This window comes from Salvelinus sp. IW2-2015, linkage group LG25, assembly GCF_002910315.2.
Source record: "Salvelinus sp. IW2-2015 linkage group LG25, ASM291031v2, whole genome shotgun sequence".
NCBI classification, from domain to species: Eukaryota; Metazoa; Chordata; class Actinopteri; order Salmoniformes; family Salmonidae; genus Salvelinus; species Salvelinus sp. IW2-2015.
The window spans coordinates 10,720,924-10,742,830 of NC_036865.1; the positions used below are offsets into that span (position 1 = coordinate 10,720,924).

The following is a 21,907-nucleotide window of genomic DNA, read 5'->3' on the forward strand; positions in this document are numbered from 1 at the left end:
GCAAAAATCACTGAAATTGGAGACTTATATCTCCCTCACTATCTTTAAGCGTCAGCTGTTAGAGCAGCTTACCGATCGCTGCAGCTGTACACAGCCCATCTGTAAATAGCCCATCCAACCAACTACCTACCTCATCCCCATATTTGTTTTTGTTTTTCTGTTCCTTTGCACACCAGTATATCTACCTGCACATCCTTATCTGCACATATATCACTCCAGTGTAAATTGTAATTACTTCGCCACTATTGGCCTATTTACTGCCTTACCTCCTTATGTCATTTGCACACAKTGTATACRGATTTTTCTATTGTGTTATTGACTGTACGATTGTTTATCCCATGTGTAACTCTGTGTTGTTTTTGTCACASTGCTTTGCTTTATCTTAGCCAGGTCGCAGTTGTAAATGAGYCCTTGTTCTCAAATGGCTTACCTGGTTAAATAAAGGTGAAATAAAAAATAAAATAATAATTGGTTGGAGTACGTTAGGATCCAGCTGCACTGATTATGTATGATTGGATACTGGAAAACGCTTAGAACAGTCAAGTCAGGAAGGAAAAAATATTCAAAAATTGAATTCACTACAAAATCATGGTTCAATCTTGGGTCAGAGTTTGTATCCACTGACCATTACACTGAATATTTGAAGATGAAGGTGAAGACAAACTTGAAGACAAGGACAAAATATTATAAATCCAGCCCATCTTGGCTGTGGATATTTAGCATTAATCTATTTTCTGTTCACAGTAGTTCACGATAGTCAAGCAGTACTTATACTGAACAAAAATATAAACGCAACATGCAACAAATTCAAAGATTACAGTTCATATAAGCAAAATCAGTCAACTGAAATAAAGTCATTAGGCCCTAATCTATGGATTTCACATGACTGGGCAGGGGCGCAGCCATGGGTGGGCCTGGGAGGGCATAGGCCTACCCACTTGGGAGCCAGGTCCACCCACTGGGGAACCAGGCKCAGCCAATCAGAATTCGATTTTKCCTACAAAAGGGCTTTATTGGACATACTTGCAAATTCTCTAAAACGATGTTGGAGGCGGCTTATGGTAGAGAAATTAACATAACATTTTCTGGCACSAGCTCTGGTGGACATTCCTGCAGTCAAAATGCCAATTTCATGCTCCCTCAAAACTTGAGACATCTGTGGCATTGTGTTGTGTGACAAAACAGCACATTTTAGAGTGGCCTTTATTGTCCCCCGCACAAGKTGTGTCTGTGTAATGATCATGCTGTTTAATCAGCTTCTTGATGTGCTACACCTGTCAGATGGATGGATTATCTTGACAAAGGATAACATGCTCACTAACYGGGAGGTAAAAAAACATTTGTGCATAGATTGTTTTTAGAAATAATACTTTTTGTGAGTATGGGACATTTCTGGCATCTTTTATTTCAGCTCATGAAACATGGGACCAACACTTWATGTTGCATTTATATTTTTGTTCAGTGTAGTTCAGTGGATTCAGTGGAGCACAGCTAAGGCCATGCAGGGTCAGCTGAATATACAACATTTGCATGCTTAATGCTAAAGAATGAATGACATCAGAGTTCTCAATATCACGGAAACACTACACTTTATTGAAAGTCAGTTATAATACAAAACAATTCCTTAGAAATAACTTAAAGACTATATATTTAATTGAATTGCGATGGCATTTGCGTCCCTCGGCTTTTCAACCATGAAAAACACTTTATGACAAATAGTTACACATCATACACATTTTTTGTTTACATTGAACTGTTTATTAATGATAAAACAMAATGCKAGTCCTTTCTACTGCAAAACTGTATCTTTAATGCATTGTTTAAAGAGACTTCGCTAGTCGTGTTAGTATCTTTCCTCATACCTCTCCTCCAGAATCTAATCGAGCATCTGACYCAATTACGTAAGATTTTAGTTCTGGGTTTCTGAGATTACTCATTACACAAAAGATATACAAGGACCTTGAGCATTCCCCTCCAGGAAAAACTCTTCTCTGAGGAGTAGTCTATATTAAAGAAAGTTGTTAGCTATTCACACCCTTTTAGAGTGTTATAATATGGTGTGTCTAAATAAAGTGGCATTAGTGTTAGGCTAATCAATTTAAATGAAGAGAAATTACATTYTGAGCGATTAATCATATAACTTGAGTAAATTAAGGGTTAATGACATTAGATTTGAGCAGCTGTGGTCTCCATTTAAGAAAATCCTCAATTACAAAAAATGTGTCATTTGTATTACCAACATTGCATTGTCTTCCGACAGGTGGGTCACTCCTACGCGATGCTCATCCCTCAACCGACAGTGCAGGCAGAATGGTTGCACTTTCTGACATACGATAATGGCATCATTGGTGTTACTACTCCTAGTGGTGGCACAAGGTTATCGTCAAAATTATTTAAAGTCATTAATCGGCCATATTCATTTATTTAGAATGGGATGTACCCAAATACATTTAAATAAAAACAATTAAACAAAAATTAAGCAAATGTCTTCCAAAATGCCATGCCCAAAAGGCACTGCAAATCAAGAATGACCCTGATGTGTTATTTCGAGACAGGGTCACTGTACCCTATGTCATAGCTGGATACTTCATAGGCCCATATTGGCAGCTATGGGCGTAGTATGTGGGTGTCACCTCCATCCAGGTCCTATGTTACTCATCGACCAATCAGAGTGGACACCAGAGTGGACACACATCTTCAATTGGCAACATGGGATGGAGGGTATTCACAGTTTGTCAGTTTGTCCCCCAATATTGTTCTATGAGTTCCACTTTAAAGTCTTATCTCACACACACATGCAGGGCTCTAACACCTTTAAAGAGTGGAGTTGATTTAAATAGTCTGTCAGAACTAGGATAGGGATATATGGGAGAGGTCAGGATGGAATGCCTGATTCCCTTCACCTGGACCAGGGTGTGATTTTTAGGGGTCGGGCGGTCTGGGAGAGGCAGGTTGGGACTGTAGTTAGTGGTGTTGAGGTGCTGTGGTGGGGTCCTTCTCTCCTCTCACACCTCCATTGGGCTCTGGGGCCCCTCTGTGCCCTGTGGGGGGTCTGGCTGTAAACGGCAGATAGGTTTGTTGCACATAGGGCAGACACTGCGGATCTCCAGCCATTTTAACAGACACCTGCGTGGGGGCAGAGCGGGGAAGGTATTATATTATAGACATACAGAGAGAGAGAGCAAGAGAGAGAGAGAAAGAGAAAGAGACTGACAGAAAACAGAGGAAAATATTTACAATGTACAAACAGTGAGCATAGCCTTGCTATTGGGAGAGGCCGCCATCGGCAGACCTGGTTCTCAAGAGAAGAAATGTGTGCCCAATGCCCACAAAACGTGGTGGAAACTGAGCTGCACCTTCGGACAAATGTATGAGGATATGAGACACACATATTTCCCTCAGATTTCTAGGATCCATAAAGAATTTGAAAACAAATCAAATATTGATAAGCTCCCTTATCTGTTGGGTGAAATACCGCAGTGTGCGATCATCGCAGCAATATGTGTGACCTGTGACCTGTTGCGATAAGAAAAGGGCAACCGATGGAGCACAAACACCAAAGTAAATAAAACCTATATTTATCTGGTTACTTATTTCCCCTTGCCATCTGTACTTCTACTATTTGCACATTGTAACAACACTGTAGACAGTTAATAATATAACAATTCAGTGAAGGTTAAACTGTACACACCACCCTGCAAATTACTATATAGGCCATTGGCTACTAACATGTCAAACAATCCTCTGAGAGAAGTCATTAGACTAGGGCAGGGGTGTCAAACTCATTTTGCCCCTGGGTCCACATTCATTTTTCAATGAGGCGGCACTGAAAATGTGTTATATTTCATCGGGCTATACTCGGCCTTGTCTCAGGATGGTAAGTTGGTGGTTGAAGATATCCCTCTAGTGGTGTGGGGGCTGTGCTTTGGCAAAGTGGGTGGGGTTATATCCTTCCTGTTTGGCCCTGTCCGGAGGTATCATCGGATGGGGCCACAGTGTCTCCTGACCCCTCCTGTCTCAGCCTCCAGTATTTATGCTGCAGTAGTTTATGTGTCGGGGGGCTAGGGTCAGTTTGTTATATCTGGAGTACTTCTCCTGTCTTATCCGGTGTCCTGTGTGAATTTAAGTATGCTCTCTCTAATTCGGAGGACCTGAGCCCTAGGACCATGCCTCAGGACTACCCGACATGATGACTCCTTGCTGTCCCCAGTCCACCTGGCCGTGCTGCTGCTCCAGTTTCAACTGTTCTGCCTGCGGCTATGGAACCCTGACCTGTTCACCGGATGTGCTACCTGTCCCAGACCTGCTGTTTTCAACTCTCTCTCGAGACCGCAGGAGCGGTAGAGATACTCTTAATGATCGGCTATGAAAGCCAACTGACATTTACTCCCGAGGTGCTGACTTGCTGCACCCTCGACAACTACTGTGATTATTATTATTTGACCATGCTGGTCATTTATGAACATTTGAACATCTTGGCCATGTTCTGTTATAATCTCCACCCGGCACAGCCAGAAGAGGACTGGCCACCCCTCATAGCCTGGTTCCTCTCTAGGTTTCTTCCTAGGTTTTGGCCTTTCTAGGGAGTTTTTCCTAGCCACCGTGCTTCTACACCTGCATTGCTTGCTGTTTGGGGTTTTAGGCTGGGTTTCTGTACAGCACTTTGAGATATCAGCTGATGTAAGAAGGGCTATATAAATAAATTTGATTTGATTTGATCAGCGTCGAAATTTGAAAGAAATTGTTTTGGGATTTTTTTATGCTCATTTCGGGCAATTGTTACACACTCAATAAAAAATGTTAATCTCAAAACACACGCGGGCCAAATTGAATGGGCTTGCTTATGTTTGACACCCCTGGACTCAGGAGAGGCWGATGGCTTGCGTTAGGGGTAAACAGGCTTATATATTCAAATGACAAAGTCACACAGACAGTAAATGCCTGTCACTTTGACACTTTATCATGGTTTTCATCTCTGTTTTTTTACATTACAATTTTATTGTTTCATTGCTTTTGATGTCTTCCTTCTGAGTATACATTCAGCTGTTCACTTCATGCCATCAAAGCCAAGACTGTGGGAAGGGACTTACTTCTTGTGGAAGGCATGTGAGCAGGGACACACTCCAAGTTCGTCTCTGCTTTTGAACTCTTCTAAGCACACTGCACATGTCTGCTGTGGGATGGGAAAGAGATCACGTCAACACTCCTTCAAAAAACAACTCTCTTCACTCCCCACCATAACCCTCTAATGCCAAGGCCAATATTCTATCCCCCTGCTGAAACAAAATGTTCTTATTTGTAAAGTGCATAGCTGGACCAATGAAATCAACTTACTCCAAGAAGACTCAGTTTCTTTCCTGCTCCTTTCAAAACAACCTAGAAACAAAGATGCATATATATGTCAGAGGAAACTATTTTATACAATAAAATAAAAACAAAAGAACAGCTTTATAAATGAATATAAATACAACATCTGCCGATCCAAAGATGCCAAGAAGCAAAAGATCAAAGCCATCACGAATTGAGAAATGTACAAGTTTTTTGAAAAGTTTTATTTAGTGTCTGTATGTCTGACACTACAAAACAAATCCAGGCTGTATCACATCCAGCCGTGTTTGGGAGTCCCATAGGGTGGCGCACAATTAGCCCAGAGTCGTCCGGGTTTGGCCGGGTTAGGCCCTCATTGTAAATAAGAATTTGTTCTTAACTGACTTGCCTAGTTAAATAAAGGTTAAATAAAAAACATTTTTACAAAAAAGGTTTTTATTGTAACAAGATGAAATTACCTCATTATATCCGTATTGCTCCCTTGTGCCTTGTCGCCTTAACCTGAAACATAATTATAAAAAGGGATTTTCTAAAATTATTTTTGACATAATTCCATATTAGATTGATCTGGTATGAAAATATAAATGCAACATGTAAAGCGTAGGTCCCATGTTACATGAGCTGAAATGTTCCATATGTTCCATCCAATTTMGTGCACAAATTTGTTTACATCCCTGTTAGTGAGCATTTCTCCTTTGCCAATATAATCCATCTACCTGACAGGTGTGGCATATCAAGAAGCTGATTAAACAGGATGATCATTAAACAGGTGCAGCTTGTGCTGGGGACAATAAAAGGCCACTCTAAAATGTGCACTTTTGTCACACAACACAATGCTATAGATGTCTCAAGTTGAGGGAGTGTGCAATTGGCATGCTGACTGCAGGAATGTCTAACAGAGCTGTTACGAGATAATTTTACATTTATTTCTCTACCATAAGCCACATGCAGCATCGTTTTAGAGAGTTTGGCAGTACGTCCAACTGGCCTCACAACTGCAGACCACGTGTATGGCGTCGTGGGGGTGAGCAGTTTGCTGATGTCAACGTTGTGAACAGTGCCCCATGGTGGTGGTGGGGTTATGGTATGGGCAGGCATAAGCTACGGACAATGAACACAATTGTATTTTACCAATGCCAATTTGAATGCACAGAGATACTGTGAGGAGATCCTGAGGCCCATTGTCGTGCCTTCCATCCGCCACCATCACCTCATGTTTCAACATGATAATGCACAGCCCCATATCGCAAGGATCTGAAAATATCCCAGTTCTTCCATGGCCTGCATACTCACCAGACATGTCACCCATTGAGCATGTTTGGAATGCTCTGGATCGACGTGTACGACAGTATATTCCAGTTTCCACCAATATTGAAGAGGAGTGGGACAATATTCCACAGGCCACAATCGACAGCCTGTGTGAAGGAGATGTGTCYCTCTGCATGATGCAAATGGTGGTCACACCAGATACTGACTGGTTTTCTGATCCACGCTCCTACCTTTTTTAACGTATCTGTGACCAACAGATGCATATCTGTATTCATAGTTGTGACATCCATAGATTAGATTTCAATTGATTGATTTCCTTCTATAAACTGTAACTCAGTAAAATATTAGAAATTGTTGCATGTTGCTTTTATATTTTTCTTCAGGGTATCTCATCTCTCTATCATATCATGTCTCATCTTGCCCAATGTGTCGGCATGGAGACCAGTTTTCCCTATAGTATTCACATGAATGTCAAATGCAAGTCACAATGTGTCTACACTTAGCTGTGCTACAGCTGCAAAGCACTTGATCAGGAGCAAATTTCCGTATGTCTTCTTGGTTCTTTATCTGGACAACAAGAAAGTGTAGAAAACATTGCCTCAGATTTGGCCAAAAAACACATTTTGCTCCAGGTGGAAACACAGTCTTAGCAAAAATCCTGGCAGCTGATGATGTCATGAGGTTGTTCAACACCTAGTATTGATCACATTGTCGTTTAAAACCTATTGTACTACCTGATTGGGGCGGCAGGTAGCCTAGTAGTTTGAGCGTTGGACTAGTAACCGAAAGGTTGCAAAATTGAATCCCCGAGCGGACAAGGTAAWAATCTGTCGTTCTGCCCCTGAACAAGGCAGTTAACCCACTGTTCCTAGGCCGTCATTGAAAATAAGAATTTGTTCTTAACTGACTTGCCTAGTTAAATAAAGGTAAAATAAAATAATAATAATTGTGTCAGCCTCAGGGTTGTACTTCCCAAAGAAGTTATTTTACGTTGTGGTCTATAAAGAAAGCTACAGCTGACTATGGGTTACTGAGAGGTCCCGTGTGGCTCAGTTGGTAGAGCATGGCGCTTGCAACGCCAGGGTTGTGGGTTCATTCCCCACGGGGGGAACAGGATGAATATGTATGAACTTTCCAATTTGTAAGTCGCTCTGGATAAGAGCGTCTGCTAAATGACTTAAATGTAAATGTAAAATGAGAGTACCAAACCCATAAGTCATTGACCTTGCTTAATGATATTGCCCCTACAGTCTTAGAAAAAAGGTGTTGTAGAACCTACACGGGTTCTCCGGCTGTCCCCATAGGAGAACCCTTGTTGGCTCCAGCTGGAACTATTTTGGTTCCAGGTAGAACTGTTTGGGTTCCCTGTAGAGCCCTTTCCACAGAGGGTCTACATGGAACCCAAATGGTTCTACCTGGAACCAAAAACGGGTTTTACCTGGAAACAAAAGGGGTTCTCATCTGGGGACAACCGTAGAACCTTTATTGAACCCTTTTTTCCCAAGAGTGTAGGTGATCACTGCCGTGCAGTAAGCCTCACCTGAACATGTAGCAGCAGAAGATCAGGCTGAGCATGAAGATGAAGAGGCCGATGCCCAGGATGATGACGTACACGTTGAGGGGCAGGTTGTAGATATCTTCCGATGGCATCTTGCCGTAAGGGTCTGAGATCTGCGATCTTAAACCGCACAGACATCCTGAGAGGAGGAAGACAGAGAGAGGAAGAAGACAGAGAGCCTTGAGTCTACTTGACCAAACTCTACAGGCCCCTCTGTCCTCACACACAAAAGACAAGAGGAGTTCAGTGCGTGCGTCATTCTCAATAATGGATTCTGAAGCACGTTTCAGTGACTTGTGTGTTTCATTTCAAATGTAGAGAGGAGGTTTTACATTGGAGGAATTAGTATGTTTTACATGTGGCATTTCAAAACAGTAAGTGGTGTGTGTGTGTTGGTGTGTTCATCTACTAAGTGCACAGAGGATGTTTTACATCTGAAACAGACTGAATCAAATGAAATGTGGAATTTGGAATGTCTTATTAGCATAAATGTTTTGTATTATTTTATACTGTGAAGTAGGCTGCACATTGTCTGTCTGGCCAGCATTGGACTCCTGGTTAATCTCATTGCATGTGTGCTCCCAAGGCTGGGCATGCATATTGCATACTGTTAGCCACTCAGCAGCTTCTTGTTTCAAATATCAATGTAACACTACTTCCATTGTTGAACTTCATTGAGTTGCACAAACTTTACACAAAGTACTAAGTTACTTCAACTGAAAAGTGCACTGTCAGTGGGAGTGGGGTGTGTGTTGGACCAGCTCCCCCATTAAGGCCTGTGTGTGTGATGTGTGTGTGTGTGTCCCATGTCTGAAGGCCACCCCAGCAGCCAGGCACTCCATAATGACAACAAGAAAAACACTTTAGTAACATTCCTTGGAGGCTAATCTGTTACGAAACATTTCCATAACCAATGTCTCCAGCACAGAAATATTCCACAAGCACATATTCTCTCCATTCATGGTCCTTTAAACACAAACTCTATCCCTATAATTAAACATCTAAAAGCAATTACATAGGAATAACAACCTTCTTTTTGTTGGACTGGAATGTGTTACACATCCCACAAACAAAAATACTACAGTTTATTATAGAATACTATAGAACTTACTAGTACAGTTGATGTTTGTAAACTGTAGTATACTGTAGAATACTATACTCCACACTGTAGTATCCCTCAATCATGTGTAGTACTTACTATATAATTTTGTAGTATACTGTAGAATACTATACTACACACTATAGTATCCATAGATCATGTGTAGTACTTACTAACTCATTTTATAGTATACTGTAGAATACTATAGTAAATACTACAGTAATGTCTGCAAAAGCACTAGTGTCCACAAAAACACAAAAATGTTTAAATTATAGTAATACTACAGTATTTGATTTGCATATACCGCTCCCAATCCCCGCCCCCATATCCCAATTTGTGCCACCCATTAGTAAGAAACCTACATGCCAAGTATAGACCATAAATTATGTTCCCAACAGGTTATGGTACATTTGCTCTTGTAGTATTTGTCCAGTAGGTTTCATTAAGGAGAAAGGCCCCACTTCTATGTCAAATATAGTAAAACAGAAACACTATAGTAAATACTACAGTATACTACAGTCATGTCTGCGAAAACACTATAGTAAATACTACAGTCACGTCTGTAAAAACACTACAGTGCAGTAAAGTCCACCAAAACACTACAGTGAATATTATCATATATAAAGATAGCAACACTACAGTCTTTATACCATATTATACTATAGTCTTTTTTCATGTGGATTGTTCGTTGGCCTAGGGATGTGAGTGTGTGTATAGTGCATTCAGAAAGTATTCATACCTCTTTCCTTAATCCACATTTTGTTGTTACAGTCTGAATTCAAAATGGATTAAATAGATTTTTTTTCTCTAACCCTTCAACGCACAATACCCCATAATGAAAAGTAAAAACATGTTTTTAGAAATTTTTGCTTGGGAACTTTGAGGAGACCCCTGGTGGCATGTCTTGTGGGCTATGCATCTTGAATGCTTCATTGCTGACATGCAAAACAGTTTGGGAATATATCAACAATGGACTAATGAAACAAATACCAAAATATCGTTTTTGGGTGGAGTTTTCCTTTAAGAGCAAGGCGTGCTGCTCTGTTTTGAGCCAGCTGCAGCTTTGCTAGGTCTGTCTGTGCTGCACTTGACCATATTACTGGACAGTAATCAAGATGGGACAAGACCAGAGCCTGAACAACTAGTAAAATTGATGTTTGTGTCAAAAACACATAACATATTTTTTATAACATACAGTACATACCTCTCCCCCATCTTCACAACAACTACAGTTGAAGTTGGAAGTTTACATACACCTTAGCCAAATACATTTAAACTCAGTTTTTCACAATCCCTAACATTTAATCCTAGTAAAAATTCCCTGTCTTAGGTCAGTTAGGATCACCACTTTATTTTAAGAATGTGAAATGTCAGAATAATAGTAGAGAGAATGATTTATTTCAGCTTTTATTTCTTTCATCACATTCCCAGTGGGTCTGAAGTTTACATACACTCAATTAGTAATTGGTAGCATTGCTTTTAAATTGTTGAACTTGGTTCAAACGTTTCGGGTAGCCTTCCACAAGCTTCCCACAATAAGTTGGGTGAATTTTGGCCCATTCCTCCTGGCAGAGCTGGTGTAACTGAGTCAGGTTTGTAGGCCTCCTTGCTCGCACACGCTTTTTCAGTTCTGCCCAGAAATTATTATAGGATTGAGGTCAGGGCTTTGTGATGGCCACTCCAATACCTTGACTTTGTTGTCCTTAAGCCATTTTGCCACAACTTTGGAAGTATGCTTGGGTTCATTGTCCATTTGGAAGACCCATTTGCGACCAAGCTTTAACTTCCTGACGGATGTCTGGAGATGTTGCTTCAATATATCCACATAATTGTCCTTCCTCATGATGACATCTATTTTGTGAAGTGCACCAGTCCCTCCTGCAACAAAGCACCCTCACAACATGATGCTGCCAACCCCATGCCTTATGGTTGGGATGGTGTTCTTCGGCTTGCAAGCATCCCCCTTTTTCTTCCAAACATAACAATGGACATTATGGCCAAACAGTTCTATTTTTGTTTCATCAGACCGAAGGACATTTCTCCAAAAAGTATGATCTTTGTGGCGGTTTTGGAGCAGTGGCTTCTTCTTTGCTGAGCGGCCTTTCAGGTTATGTCGATATAGGACTCGTTTTACTGTGGATATAGATTCTTTTGTACATGTTTCCTCCAGCATCTTCACAAGGTCTTTTGCTGTTGTTCTGGGATTGATTTGCACTTTGGGAGACAGAAAGGGAGACAGAAAGCGTCTCCTTCCTGAGCGGTATGGCGGCTGCGTGGTCCAATGGTGTTTATACTTGCGTACTATTGTTTGTACAGATGAATGTGTTACCTTCAGGCGTTTGGAAATTGCTGATATCTTTTGATTTTCCCATGATGTCAAGCAAAGTGGCACTGAGTTTGAAGGTAGGCCTTGAAATACATCCACAGGTACACCTCCAATTGACTCACATTATGTCAAATAGCATATCAGAAGCTTCGAAAGCCATGACATCATATTCTGGAATTTTCCAGGCTGTTTAAAGGCACAGTCAACTTAGTGTATGTAAACTTCTGACCCACTGAAATTGTGATACAGTGAATTATACGTGAAATAATCTGTCTGTAAACGATTGTTGGAAAAATTACTTGTGTCATGCACAAAGTAGATTTGCCAAAGCTATAGTTTGTTAACAAGAAATGTGTCGAGTGGTTGAAAAACTAGTCGTAATGACTCCAACCTAAGTGTATGTAAACTTCTGACTTGAACTGTATGTCAATATGTCTTGACCATGATAATTGACCATCCAATGTTATATCTAGGAGTTTAGCTTCCTCAACTTGCTCAATAGTCACACCCTTTAATATACAACTCCAGTTGAGGTTCTGCTGACATGTAGTGTGGAATAATTTGTAAAAATAGAGAAGAGTAATGGCCCAAGGCAACTGCCCTGAAGGACACCTCACTGTACATATCTGATGTTAGAGAAGCTTCCATTGAAGAACACTCGCTGGGTTCTATTGGATAAATAACTCTCCAACCATGTGATGGCAGGTGATGTAGATCCGCTTTTCGTTTTGATGCACCCCACTGCTGGAACAATCTGCAGATCTTGTTGAAATTAAATGTTTTGTAGCTCAGGCAGTTTAGGGTAGTTATTGAAGACCTGGTAGCTGAGAGATGTAGATGATATCTATGATTGTATTTGAGATTTTTGTGTATTTTTGTGTATTTTAACTGTTGCTTGTATTCTATAAAATGTGTAAATTGTAAAATGCAGGGCACCCTTGTAAAGGAGACCTTGGTCTCAATGGGACTTCCTGTTAGCAAGTGAGTTTTTTCAATAACAGTTTATGATCAATAACATCAAAGGTTGCACTGAAATCTAACAATACAGCTCCAACTATCCATCAATCATCTAACATCTAAGTTAGTGCAGTACAAGTTCAGATCAGGCAGCACACTGATTGTGTGGCTGTTAGCACCAGCAAAGGGTGCTTTACTATTTTTAGACAAAGGAATTAATTTAGCTTCCTTCCATGCCTGTGGACAGACACACTCCTTTTAGGCTTTGGTTAAAGACATAGCAAATATGCGTGGCAATATAGTCTGCTAGCATTCTCAATAGTTTCCCAACAAGGTTGTCTATACCTGGTGGCTTATCATTATTGATGGATAACAATAGTTTTTCCACCTCTCCCACAATAACTTGACCAGCATTCCTTCTATTTCATTATTAGATCTTAATATGATAGTTCACTATTCAATGTTGTCATTTCACTTCTAAGTTTTTCCACTTTACTAGTAAAATAGGCATCGAAATGATTGGCAAAATCGAAAGGTTTTGTTATAAATGACCCATCAACTTCAATGAACGATGGAGATGAATTCGGTTTTCTGCCCATGATATCATTTAAGGTACTCCAAAGTTTTTTTACATTGTGTTTTATGTCATTTATCTTTGTTCGGTAATATCATTTATTATTCTTTTTGTTAAGTTTAGTCACAACTTTTCTCAATTTAGAGTATGTCAACCAATCCACTGAGCAGTCTGATTTGTTTGCCACCTCCTTTGCATAATTTATTTGAACCATAAAATGCTTCAATTCATCATCAATCCAGGGGGTTCTAACAGTTCTCACAGTTAGTTTCTTTACAGGTGCATGCTGGTCAACACTTGGCATGAATCATTTTACTGTCTGTCTGTGTGTGTGCTGTGTTTGCTGTGTGTGTGTGTGGTGTGTGTGTTGTGTGTGTGTGTGTGTGTGTGTGTGTGTGTGTGTGTGTGTGTGTGTGTGTGTGTGTGTGTGTGTGTGTGTGTGTGTGTGTGTGTGTGTGTGTGTGTGTGTGTGTGTGTGTGTGTGTGTGTGTGTGTGTGAGAGAGAGAGAGCTGGATGTCACTAGAATGGCCTACAGGCCTAGAGTGTGTGTCACCTGGGAGGACACAATGGAAAAACCCTCTACTCAGACGTTTAGACGTGTGTGTGTGTGTGGTGTGGTGTGTGTGTGTGTGTGTGTGTGTGTTGTGTGTGTGTGTGTGCGTGCGTGCGTGCGTGCGTGCGTGCGTGCGTGCGTGCGTGCGTGCTGCGTTGTGTGTGTGTGTGTATGTGCTGTGTGGGTCTGAGGGGAGATGGGGAATTGGGTACTTTCAGTCCATGCAGCCATTTCAGACCGTCATCATCAGAACTATCTAGGGAGAGAATGTTAAGCAACCCTAAGGTCTAATGCCACCCATAGTCCCACAATGAGAAGAGTACTTTCTGGGTCAAAGGTCCCTCTTTGCCTGTGTGAAGGTCAGGCCAGAAGGGCCATTCCACCGGCTCTGTCTCTGAGGGGGGTGGAGTGCTGGGTTTGGGTTAGAGGGGTGGGGGGCATTTGTAATCTTAGGAGGATGTTAGTAAATCATTGATAGTCAAGCTCTAAGAGGTAGGCCACTCTGTGAACACATAATATCTGGGAGAGTGTTTAGGGCTCAGCGTTAAAAGAAAGGGACACAAAACAGGCAGGACCATAAGAGTCGTATCCACTCAGATGTAAACCAATTGTAATGTGACAATGCATTGTTACACCACAAACACAAAGGTCATTGTTACGCGACTAAACATTGGAAGGACATACTCACCGTTACACCACCGGACAGGGTGCATGAAACCAGCTTCCAGATGGCCAGAGACCCAGGGAATCAGTGGATTGGGGTCAAAATGTCTGAAGTCACTCACGGCCACTAGGGTCACTGTGTCTGCAGTCACAACCAGTCCTAGATCTTTGTTTGTTGGGGTGCAGACCGATCGAGGAGATTGTCCCCAGATAAGTCACTGTCTTCCAGACAATGACGTGAGTCCAAACTCTTCTGTCCCCAATGAAAAGGACTGATTACTCAAACCTTGTTGTGTTTGTAGACTATGAGTCAATCCCTTTGGGATAAAACTCTCAGTTCCTCAAGAAGCTCTATTGTGGATGATGGTCTGTTTTCCAGTAAAACATTACAAAAACAAGTCACTCATTGTTGAAATCCACTCTCCTTTGTGATGATTTAGGTAAGCATGATGCGAATAATCAAGCAACAATGTCATCAGGAATTGATAGCTACTTTTTTCAATCAAAAATCAAGCTCAAAACAAGTGTGAAAAGGTATTGTGGAATCAAATATAGCCGAATTGCAATGGCTCCACTCTTCAAATAAACAACAAGATATCCGGATCATAGCGTTGTTTATATTAGGATATAAACATCCAAACCTGGCAGGTTAAAGACACATCAATGTCATTGTTAATAGTCCAAAAGGAGAGAAACATTGTCACAAGGCTTACCCCTACCTCCCCTGCTCCTCTGAAGTCCTCGGTTTTACTCTCCTTCTCTCTCTTTCTCTCTGCCTCCTCCTTCCTCCTTCCTCTCGACATAGATTTCCTCTCTTGCTGTTAAAACCTGCCTCTGCCAATTATGGGAAACAAAGGAAAGACGTGAATGGCTCCCTGCAGCGCCCAGTGTTCCTGTGAAAGCAGCTCCTCATGCCCGCGCTGGCGTTGTGCTCTCTGCTCTGTCAGCCCCAGCCATCTGCTCCCCCCCTCCTTCAAAACAGACAAAGAGGAGGTGAAAAAAAGAGAGAGAGAAAATGAGCCTAACACTGCTAAGTTTAACCCAGGCAGCAACTCTCCTCTGGTCCCAGTCTCTCTTTTTCTCTCTTGGCTCTCAGTCCTGCTTCCTCATAATGGAGCTAGTGAGCACGCCTCCTCAGCTCAGTTTGTAAACATATCCCTGCCCATGTGATTCGCTGTCTGCATCACAGCTCTGCTTTCACCCGCCCCCTCCTTTCTCTCTGCCTTGCTCACTTTCCCTCTCTTTTTTCCCCCCCCCCCCCAGCCCTCTTTCCAGCTATAAGCTATTACTAGGCGACAACAGAGCAGGAGCCATATAGGCAGACAGGCAGAAAGGCAAGCAGGCAGACAGCAGGCAGACAAATGGGTTGAGTTCCTGGCCGACTACATTGCAGACGCCATGCCAGAGCTTACAACGCATGGATACATATTCAACATATCAGCTAACCACATCATACGATATAGCAATCTGATGCTTTACTGCACAGTCAATGACGTGGCAGTGGTGGCACGCAACTTTTGGTTGATGCAATGCAGTTGGGCAGGAACTCGACCATGGTAACATAGACAGACAGACAGACATGAGGACAAACAGGCAAACAGATAGGTACACATGAACAGCTTCTAGACCAGGGATGGCCCGGGAGGTGGGGAGGGCATGTGGGTACTCAGCCCGTGAGCAACTGAGGCCTCTCATGATGAGTTCAGATAACTGTCCTATACAGATAAGCAGACATTCAGATAGGTTTGACAGTCGGACAATCAGGCAGCCAGTGAATCTGAGTCAGACAGACAAGCAGATAAACACACACACACAGACAGACAGAGACAGACAAATTTAGCGACCATCTTAGAGATACTCAGGACGACAGGAATAATAGGTTGTTTTTATGGAAAATTACGAAATAAAAAGCAACAGAACTGAATCCTGACAGAGAAAACGGTGCTCTGTCTACGAGCTGGTGTTTGGAAGTGCAGGATTTTACAGTAACAGGCCATCTAGTCTGAGAGCTTGTCTCTTATTGAGAGGGAGGGTAAAACACCTGCATAAAATGTTCTGTTAAACATGGACACTGAACTAGACACAATAAGCATGTAAACACAAACTCAGAAAAAATACTATCGTCCTTTATCAACCATTACAACCATTTGAAAAGTGGAAGAGAACAGAAGTAAATGGGGAACAATGACAGTGTAACGTTGGGAACATTAGTTCAATCCATACTTGAGTCCATTCCAATTTACTTCCAATAGTTATCATGTGCCATCACTAGCCGAAGGGTGTTATAAATATAAATGTGGGATAATACAAGTAAAAGACGAATCTACCTAGGTCAGTGTTCTTCAACCCTGGTCCCGGGGACACATCAGGTGGGCATGCTTTTGCTCCAGCCCTGTGCTTACACACCTGATTCTTTCAACTAATCAAGGACTTGACTATTAAGTTAATTAGTTGAATGTGTCAGTGCTGGGCTGGAACAAAAGCCTGCACTCCCAGTGGGTTCCCAGGATCATGGCTGAAGAACACTGGGGTGTCCAGTGCCAGTCAGCTCAGAGTGTCCATCTCTTTCTCCATGGCGTCTATGTTGTTCTCCACACTGTACTGAGCCCACTTGTTGAGGCGGCTATAGAGGGGCAATCCCTTTTTCTCTCTGTACAAGCAGATCCCAGTGATCCGGTTCCACTCTGTACTAGAGATGGGGTTGGCACTCTGGTGCTCCTCCAGCTGCTGTTTCTCCTCTTTTTCCAGGGCCACGAAGCCAAAGTAGCTCTTCACACTCTCAACAGCCAGGATACGGGTGTGCACGTCGGCCGTGCGCTGGAAGAGGTCGTGCTCGTTGGAGCGGAACTGGGACCAGTACGCCTCCTGTTGGTAGCCCAGGGGAGAGCAGCAGCGCTTCATGCACAGCAGGAGGAACAGAACCACTGCCATCCCCGCCACCATCAGCCACCCTAGCAGCTGAAAGGAACAACACCATGATAAGTCACCACAGGAAGAGAAGCCGAACAGCCAAGAAAGGAATTCAGGAAACATAAGGGCAATGATAAGCCTTTTAATGTAATGACACCGGGATAAATCATTTGAATTTGTACTTCCTCTTTCCACCAACTATAATGCCACAAACATAGTGTTATCAAACACACAGGAAAAGAAAATGGAATAGTGGATTTAGATCAAATTAAATACCTGAGACTCATACTTCAGCCGGCGTTCAATCTCCGCCCAAAATCCCTGCATCTCCTGTGGGACCGTGGCCTTACAGGGAAACCTGGCCATGACCTCTAAACCCTGTCCAGAGGGAAAACCCTCCAAGGTTGAAGGGTCCACAAACTCACTGAGGGCACAGACATAGGCCTCCCCACGTAACAGTGAGATGACAGCCCACGTCACGGGAGCCACGGCCGCTCTGCCAATGATAGTGCCCAGGACGGCGAAGGCAGCCGCCCCCGATAGTTTCCGGCACCTCCTGAGGCGGCACTCAGACACCAGATCCCAGGTACTCTTATTCAGCATGATGCCAACGAGGTAGAATGCCAGGGCGGGCACCCCGATGGCTGCCAGGCCATAGAGATAGTTCCGCCCGGAGGAGCACGGGCAGTCGAAGGCAAATATGTTGTACATGGTCTGACTGGCCACCGTGCCCAGGGCTATCAGGCCATTGAAGATCATTACGTCCTTGCTCTTGAAGAAGAGCGAGACAAACTTGAAGTTCTCTGTGATGAGAGCAGCCATTTTGAAATGTTTGGTGTGTTGTCTGACACTGGAGAGCAATGGAGGGTTTTCCTATTTTGGAGCTTGCACACTGGGGAGTCACGCTATAGAAAGTGAGGGAGATACATGAGATCTTTGTAATCTAAGCTGCCCGGTAAAATAATCTGGTGATGAGAGCATTCTATGCATTGGTAATTGAGGCTGCAACAACTGGGAATGCCTACTTCATTGACTAATGGATTTGATTTTATCGAAGAACATAAAATTATGTTTATACATGTATTTCCTGGTAAACTGACGCAGATCAACTGCATAACTTTAGCATTGGTTCATACTAGCACATTCTGTGTAGAGCTAAAGCCTTAAAACAAGCCATGTGATTCCACAGGAAAAGAACAGGGAAGAAAATCTGGAATCAATGAAGTCATGCAAACTTACATTCTATAGCCGGGAGATAGGATATTTGAGGTACATTCTTTGTGTAGAACGGTTGAAAAACAAAATCTGTGAGTAAAAGCAAAAATGGGTATATGATTTCCTAAAGTACCAAAGAGTCCATGCTGGTAGGTTCGGGGGGAGAAACATTCCTCTTCGTGTGTGTTGTCTGGGGTCTGGGCATGTTCAGTGACTCATCGTCAGGAACTGCCCTCCGGTTTCCTCTCTCAGTGGAAAAAAAGTTTATTTTTTTAACTGAAAACATGTGTTGAATGATCACAGAGCAACATGGTGGCTGCAAGCGGACTACTATCTCAGAGCAACTGACTACATGTAAGGAACTACACATAAAATATAAACAATATTCAAATTGCACTTTATTTTACAGTACAGAAATTACCAGTTGTTTACCAAAACACATGTATGGTAAAATGGTAATTACACAGTAGTAACCAATTAATTACTTTTAATTACAGTTGCCCACTTTCATTAAATCTATCACCATTAGTACCAGGTACCTTTTGAAGAATAAATAGCATAATGTAAAGTGTTGAATAACTCAGTCCATCTCTAATTTGCATCTGTCTGATATCCATGGAGTTGAGCAGTATGTAAAATGAACTATGCAGAACAAGTCAGTCTAAATCCCAGCACATTCCAATACCCCCAGGCACATAGTTTCTAGGTCCACTCTCTAATGAATAGTTTAAACATAATTGTGTTGAATGTATAGTATGCAGCCCATGGAAAACAGTAATAATCGAATAAGTACTATTTACACAATCACACACACACACACACACACACACAACTCAATAAAAGCACACACAACCACACACACACACACACACACACACACACACACACACACACACACACACACATATCTAAATGTCTGAGTAGAGGGTTTTTCCATTGTCGTCCTCCCAGGTGACACACACTAGGCCTGTTGGTCATTCTAGTGACATCCAGCTCAGGCTTACACTGGAACCATGTTTGAAGCAGCTGATCCATCTGTTCCTGCTTGGTAATCCCATGGAGTCTCTCCTCCTCCTCTTCCAACATATCTTCGTTCCTCCTGTACCTGACTTCGGGTGAGAGAGGCAGTCTTAGCACTGCGTCTTCCCGCATGCCCTCGAAGAACTGCACCACGCACTTGAAGAACTGCACCACGCACTTGAAGAACTGCACCACGCACTTGAAGAACTGCACCACGCACTTGAAGAACTGCACCACGCACTTGNCCACGCACTTGAAGAACTGCACCACGCACTTGAAGAACTGCACCACGCACTTGAAGAACTGCACCACGCACTTGAAGAACTGCACCACGCACTTGCGGGCAAAACCGCAGCACGCACGTCTAGTCGAAGGGCTTCTGCTCGATGTCCAGGTAGTTGCTCCAGTAAGCGTGTCTGAAGGATGGTGGCATGGTCATTGAAGCAGGGCTTGATGAGACGGCCCAGTGCACTCAAAAGAATGAAGAAGAGGAGGATAGAACATCCAATCGCCTGTCAGGGAAGTATAGTATAAAGCGTTGGCATTCGGAATAGAGAATGGAGGACATTAGTCATCAGTACGATTGTTTTGGACACCCCCGCATTTAGGAGTAGGATTTGAGTGTACAAGGGACTAACAAAAGCCTACCTACCTGAACAGTGCAACCACATTTTTGCCGATTTGAATATTAAACACATCAACTCAAATACGCAAAGTAAAGACATGAGTTTCAGGGTTATTTAAAAATGGGAGTACACTCACTTGAGAGTAGCAGCGCACGTAGTGTGAAACAGCTTTACGGAATGTGATATTCCTGAAGACCATGTCCTCCTCGCAAGGCACCTTGGCCATGAGCTAGACCAGGTCCAGGCCAGTGTTGTCGGGCATGCCTGTGGAAAAATAGAGCACAACTAATGTAAAGTTAGTGTTTGAGTCCAAGTTAGAATGTTACAAGACTAGACTGGACAAGACTAGTTTAACTCTGGGTGAGGGCTTGGGTCAAAGTCAGAGTTAGAGATACAGTCAGTGCTATTAGTTAAGGTTATACTGTCATTAAAAGGTGTTGTGGTTATAGCTACCAGAGAACGGTTTGGGGTCTACACTCATGCTGAAAGCACAGATGAAGATTTTCCCATCCAGCAGAGTGACCAGAATCCACACCATTGGCGCCAGTAGAGCCCTATGCATCATGGCAGAGAACATGTACCTGCAGAGGGTTAAAACATCCCAATAATTACAGGAAGTAGTTGTAGTTGTTGGACTAAAAGCTGTGATGGTAGTGGTAATGGTGGTAGTAAACACAGGAACATGAGGTGGTTTGACAGCAGCACTTGAAAACTCACTTGACAATGGCATGATCTTTGCTTCTCTTCCCAATGGGTCTCAACCATTCTTCCATCATGATTCCTGTGTGTCGATTGCCCAAGATTCCCAGGAAGAAGAATATTAAAGGTGGGACAAACATCACCCCCAGTGCGTAGAGTTTGTTATATTGTGGAATACAGGGGCAGTTGAAGTCAAAGCTGGTTTAGAGGTTCACACTGATTAGGGCCAGTACGATGCAGATCAGGGCCAGTACGATGCAGATGAGGGCCAGTAAGATGCAGAGCTGGACTGAAAATACTGCAGAACTAACTTCAGACGTTCCATGGTTTAGTTAGACCGAAGGCTTATGGGACACATATGACAATGACCCGGTAAAGTGGTCCAACTAGGTTAACACTGTCAAAATAGATACTAGAACAGAGATACTGTACGAAAGTAACCGTAAACACCATATTTTAAAAACAAGTAGGTAAGATTTGCCCTACCACAAAATAGTCCTTACTAAAGAATCAACTGAATTCCAGTGTTGAATCAAAATGTCACTTCCGTACTAGTATTTTTTGGTGCTTTTTTAGAGGTAGTCTAAAGAGTCCGAGCAGAGAGGTTGAAAATGCACCAGCCAGGTTAGTGTCCTCTTTGACCACACCCCAGTAATGTGTGTGCAAGGCTGAGCACCCTGACACCAGAGGCTTTAGGAGAGAATGGAGGGTGTGTTCACTAGCTCCTACTGAGCAGGTGCAAGCGAATTCAACACTGTTTAACAATGACTGACCTTTGAATGACAGAACGTGCTTTTAATGACTGCTGTACTCTTGTCAGGTCCAGTATTTTCCAGGGMTGTAAAGTACTTAAGTAAAAATACTTTAAAGTAGTACTTAAGTCATATCTGTATTTCACTATTTATAAGTCAAATCTGWACTTTACTATTTATATTTGACGTTTACTTCACTACTTTCCTAATGAAAATAATGTACTTTTTACTCATGCACTTATCAAGAGAACATCCCTGGTCTGATCTGGCAGCCTCACTAAACACAAATGCTTCATTTGTAAAGATGACTGAGTGTTGGAGTGGACCCGATGGCATAAGAAAATTATGCCATCTGGT

At 42.5% G+C, this 21,907-nt stretch overlaps 2 protein-coding genes and 2 pseudogenes across 3 annotated transcripts; 1 reads left to right on the forward strand and 3 right to left on the reverse strand.

The window, feature by feature from the left end:
• Positions 1-2,372: 2,372 nt before the first annotated feature.
• On the reverse strand, positions 2,373-15,129 carry LOC111951840 (RING finger protein 122). 2 transcript variants are annotated; one of them, XM_023970086.2, is made up of 6 exons: positions 15,042-15,129; positions 8,138-8,294; positions 5,787-5,829; positions 5,335-5,376; positions 5,091-5,173; positions 2,373-3,126 (listed from the first exon to the last, which is right to left on the reverse strand). In XM_023970086.2, the coding sequence occupies exons 2-6, from the start codon at positions 8,245-8,247 to the stop codon at positions 3,006-3,008; spliced, it is 399 nt and encodes a 132-aa protein (XP_023825854.1). In that variant the 5' UTR covers positions 8,248-8,294; positions 15,042-15,129; the 3' UTR covers positions 2,373-3,005. The 2 variants fall into 2 exon arrangements, with proteins under 2 accessions (XP_023825854.1, XP_023825853.1); XM_023970085.2 differs by lacking the exon at positions 15,042-15,129 and adding an exon at positions 14,354-14,865.
• LOC111952092 (U7 small nuclear RNA) lies at positions 9,657-9,714 on the forward strand (annotated as a pseudogene).
• Positions 15,130-16,199: 1,070 nt separating the features above from the next.
• On the reverse strand, positions 16,200-18,683 carry calhm2.1 (calcium homeostasis modulator family member 2, tandem duplicate 1). The gene is made up of 3 exons (XM_023969745.2): positions 18,478-18,683; positions 17,515-18,143; positions 16,200-17,286 (listed from the first exon to the last, which is right to left on the reverse strand). Exons 2-3 carry the CDS (start codon positions 18,058-18,060, stop codon positions 16,873-16,875), a joined length of 960 nt encoding a protein of 319 aa, XP_023825513.1. The 5' UTR covers positions 18,061-18,143; positions 18,478-18,683; the 3' UTR covers positions 16,200-16,872.
• A 619-nt stretch (positions 18,684-19,302) lies between these two features.
• On the reverse strand, positions 19,303-21,427 carry LOC111951702 (calcium homeostasis modulator protein 3-like; annotated as a pseudogene).
• Between the last annotated feature and the right edge of the window lie 480 nt (positions 21,428-21,907).

Coding starts and splice junctions, on each gene's coding strand:
- LOC111951840 (XM_023970085.2), bottom strand. CDS start 14,378: ATGCACCCTGTCCGGTGGTGTAACG. Junction 5,174..5,334: donor AGAAACTGAGTCTTCTTGGA/GTAAGTTGATTT, acceptor CCCATCCCACAG/CAGACATGTGCAGTGTGCTT. Junction 3,127..5,090: donor TCACATGCCTTCCACAAGAA/GTAAGTCCCTTC, acceptor GCCCCCACGCAG/GTGTCTGTTAAAATGGCTGG.
- calhm2.1 (XM_023969745.2), bottom strand. CDS start 18,060: ATGGCTGCTCTCATCACAGAGAACTTCAAGTTTGTCTCGCTCTTCTTC. Junction 17,287..17,514: donor GGCTGAAGTATGAGTCTCAG/GTATTTAATTTG, acceptor TGTTCCTTTCAG/CTGCTAGGGTGGCTGATGGT.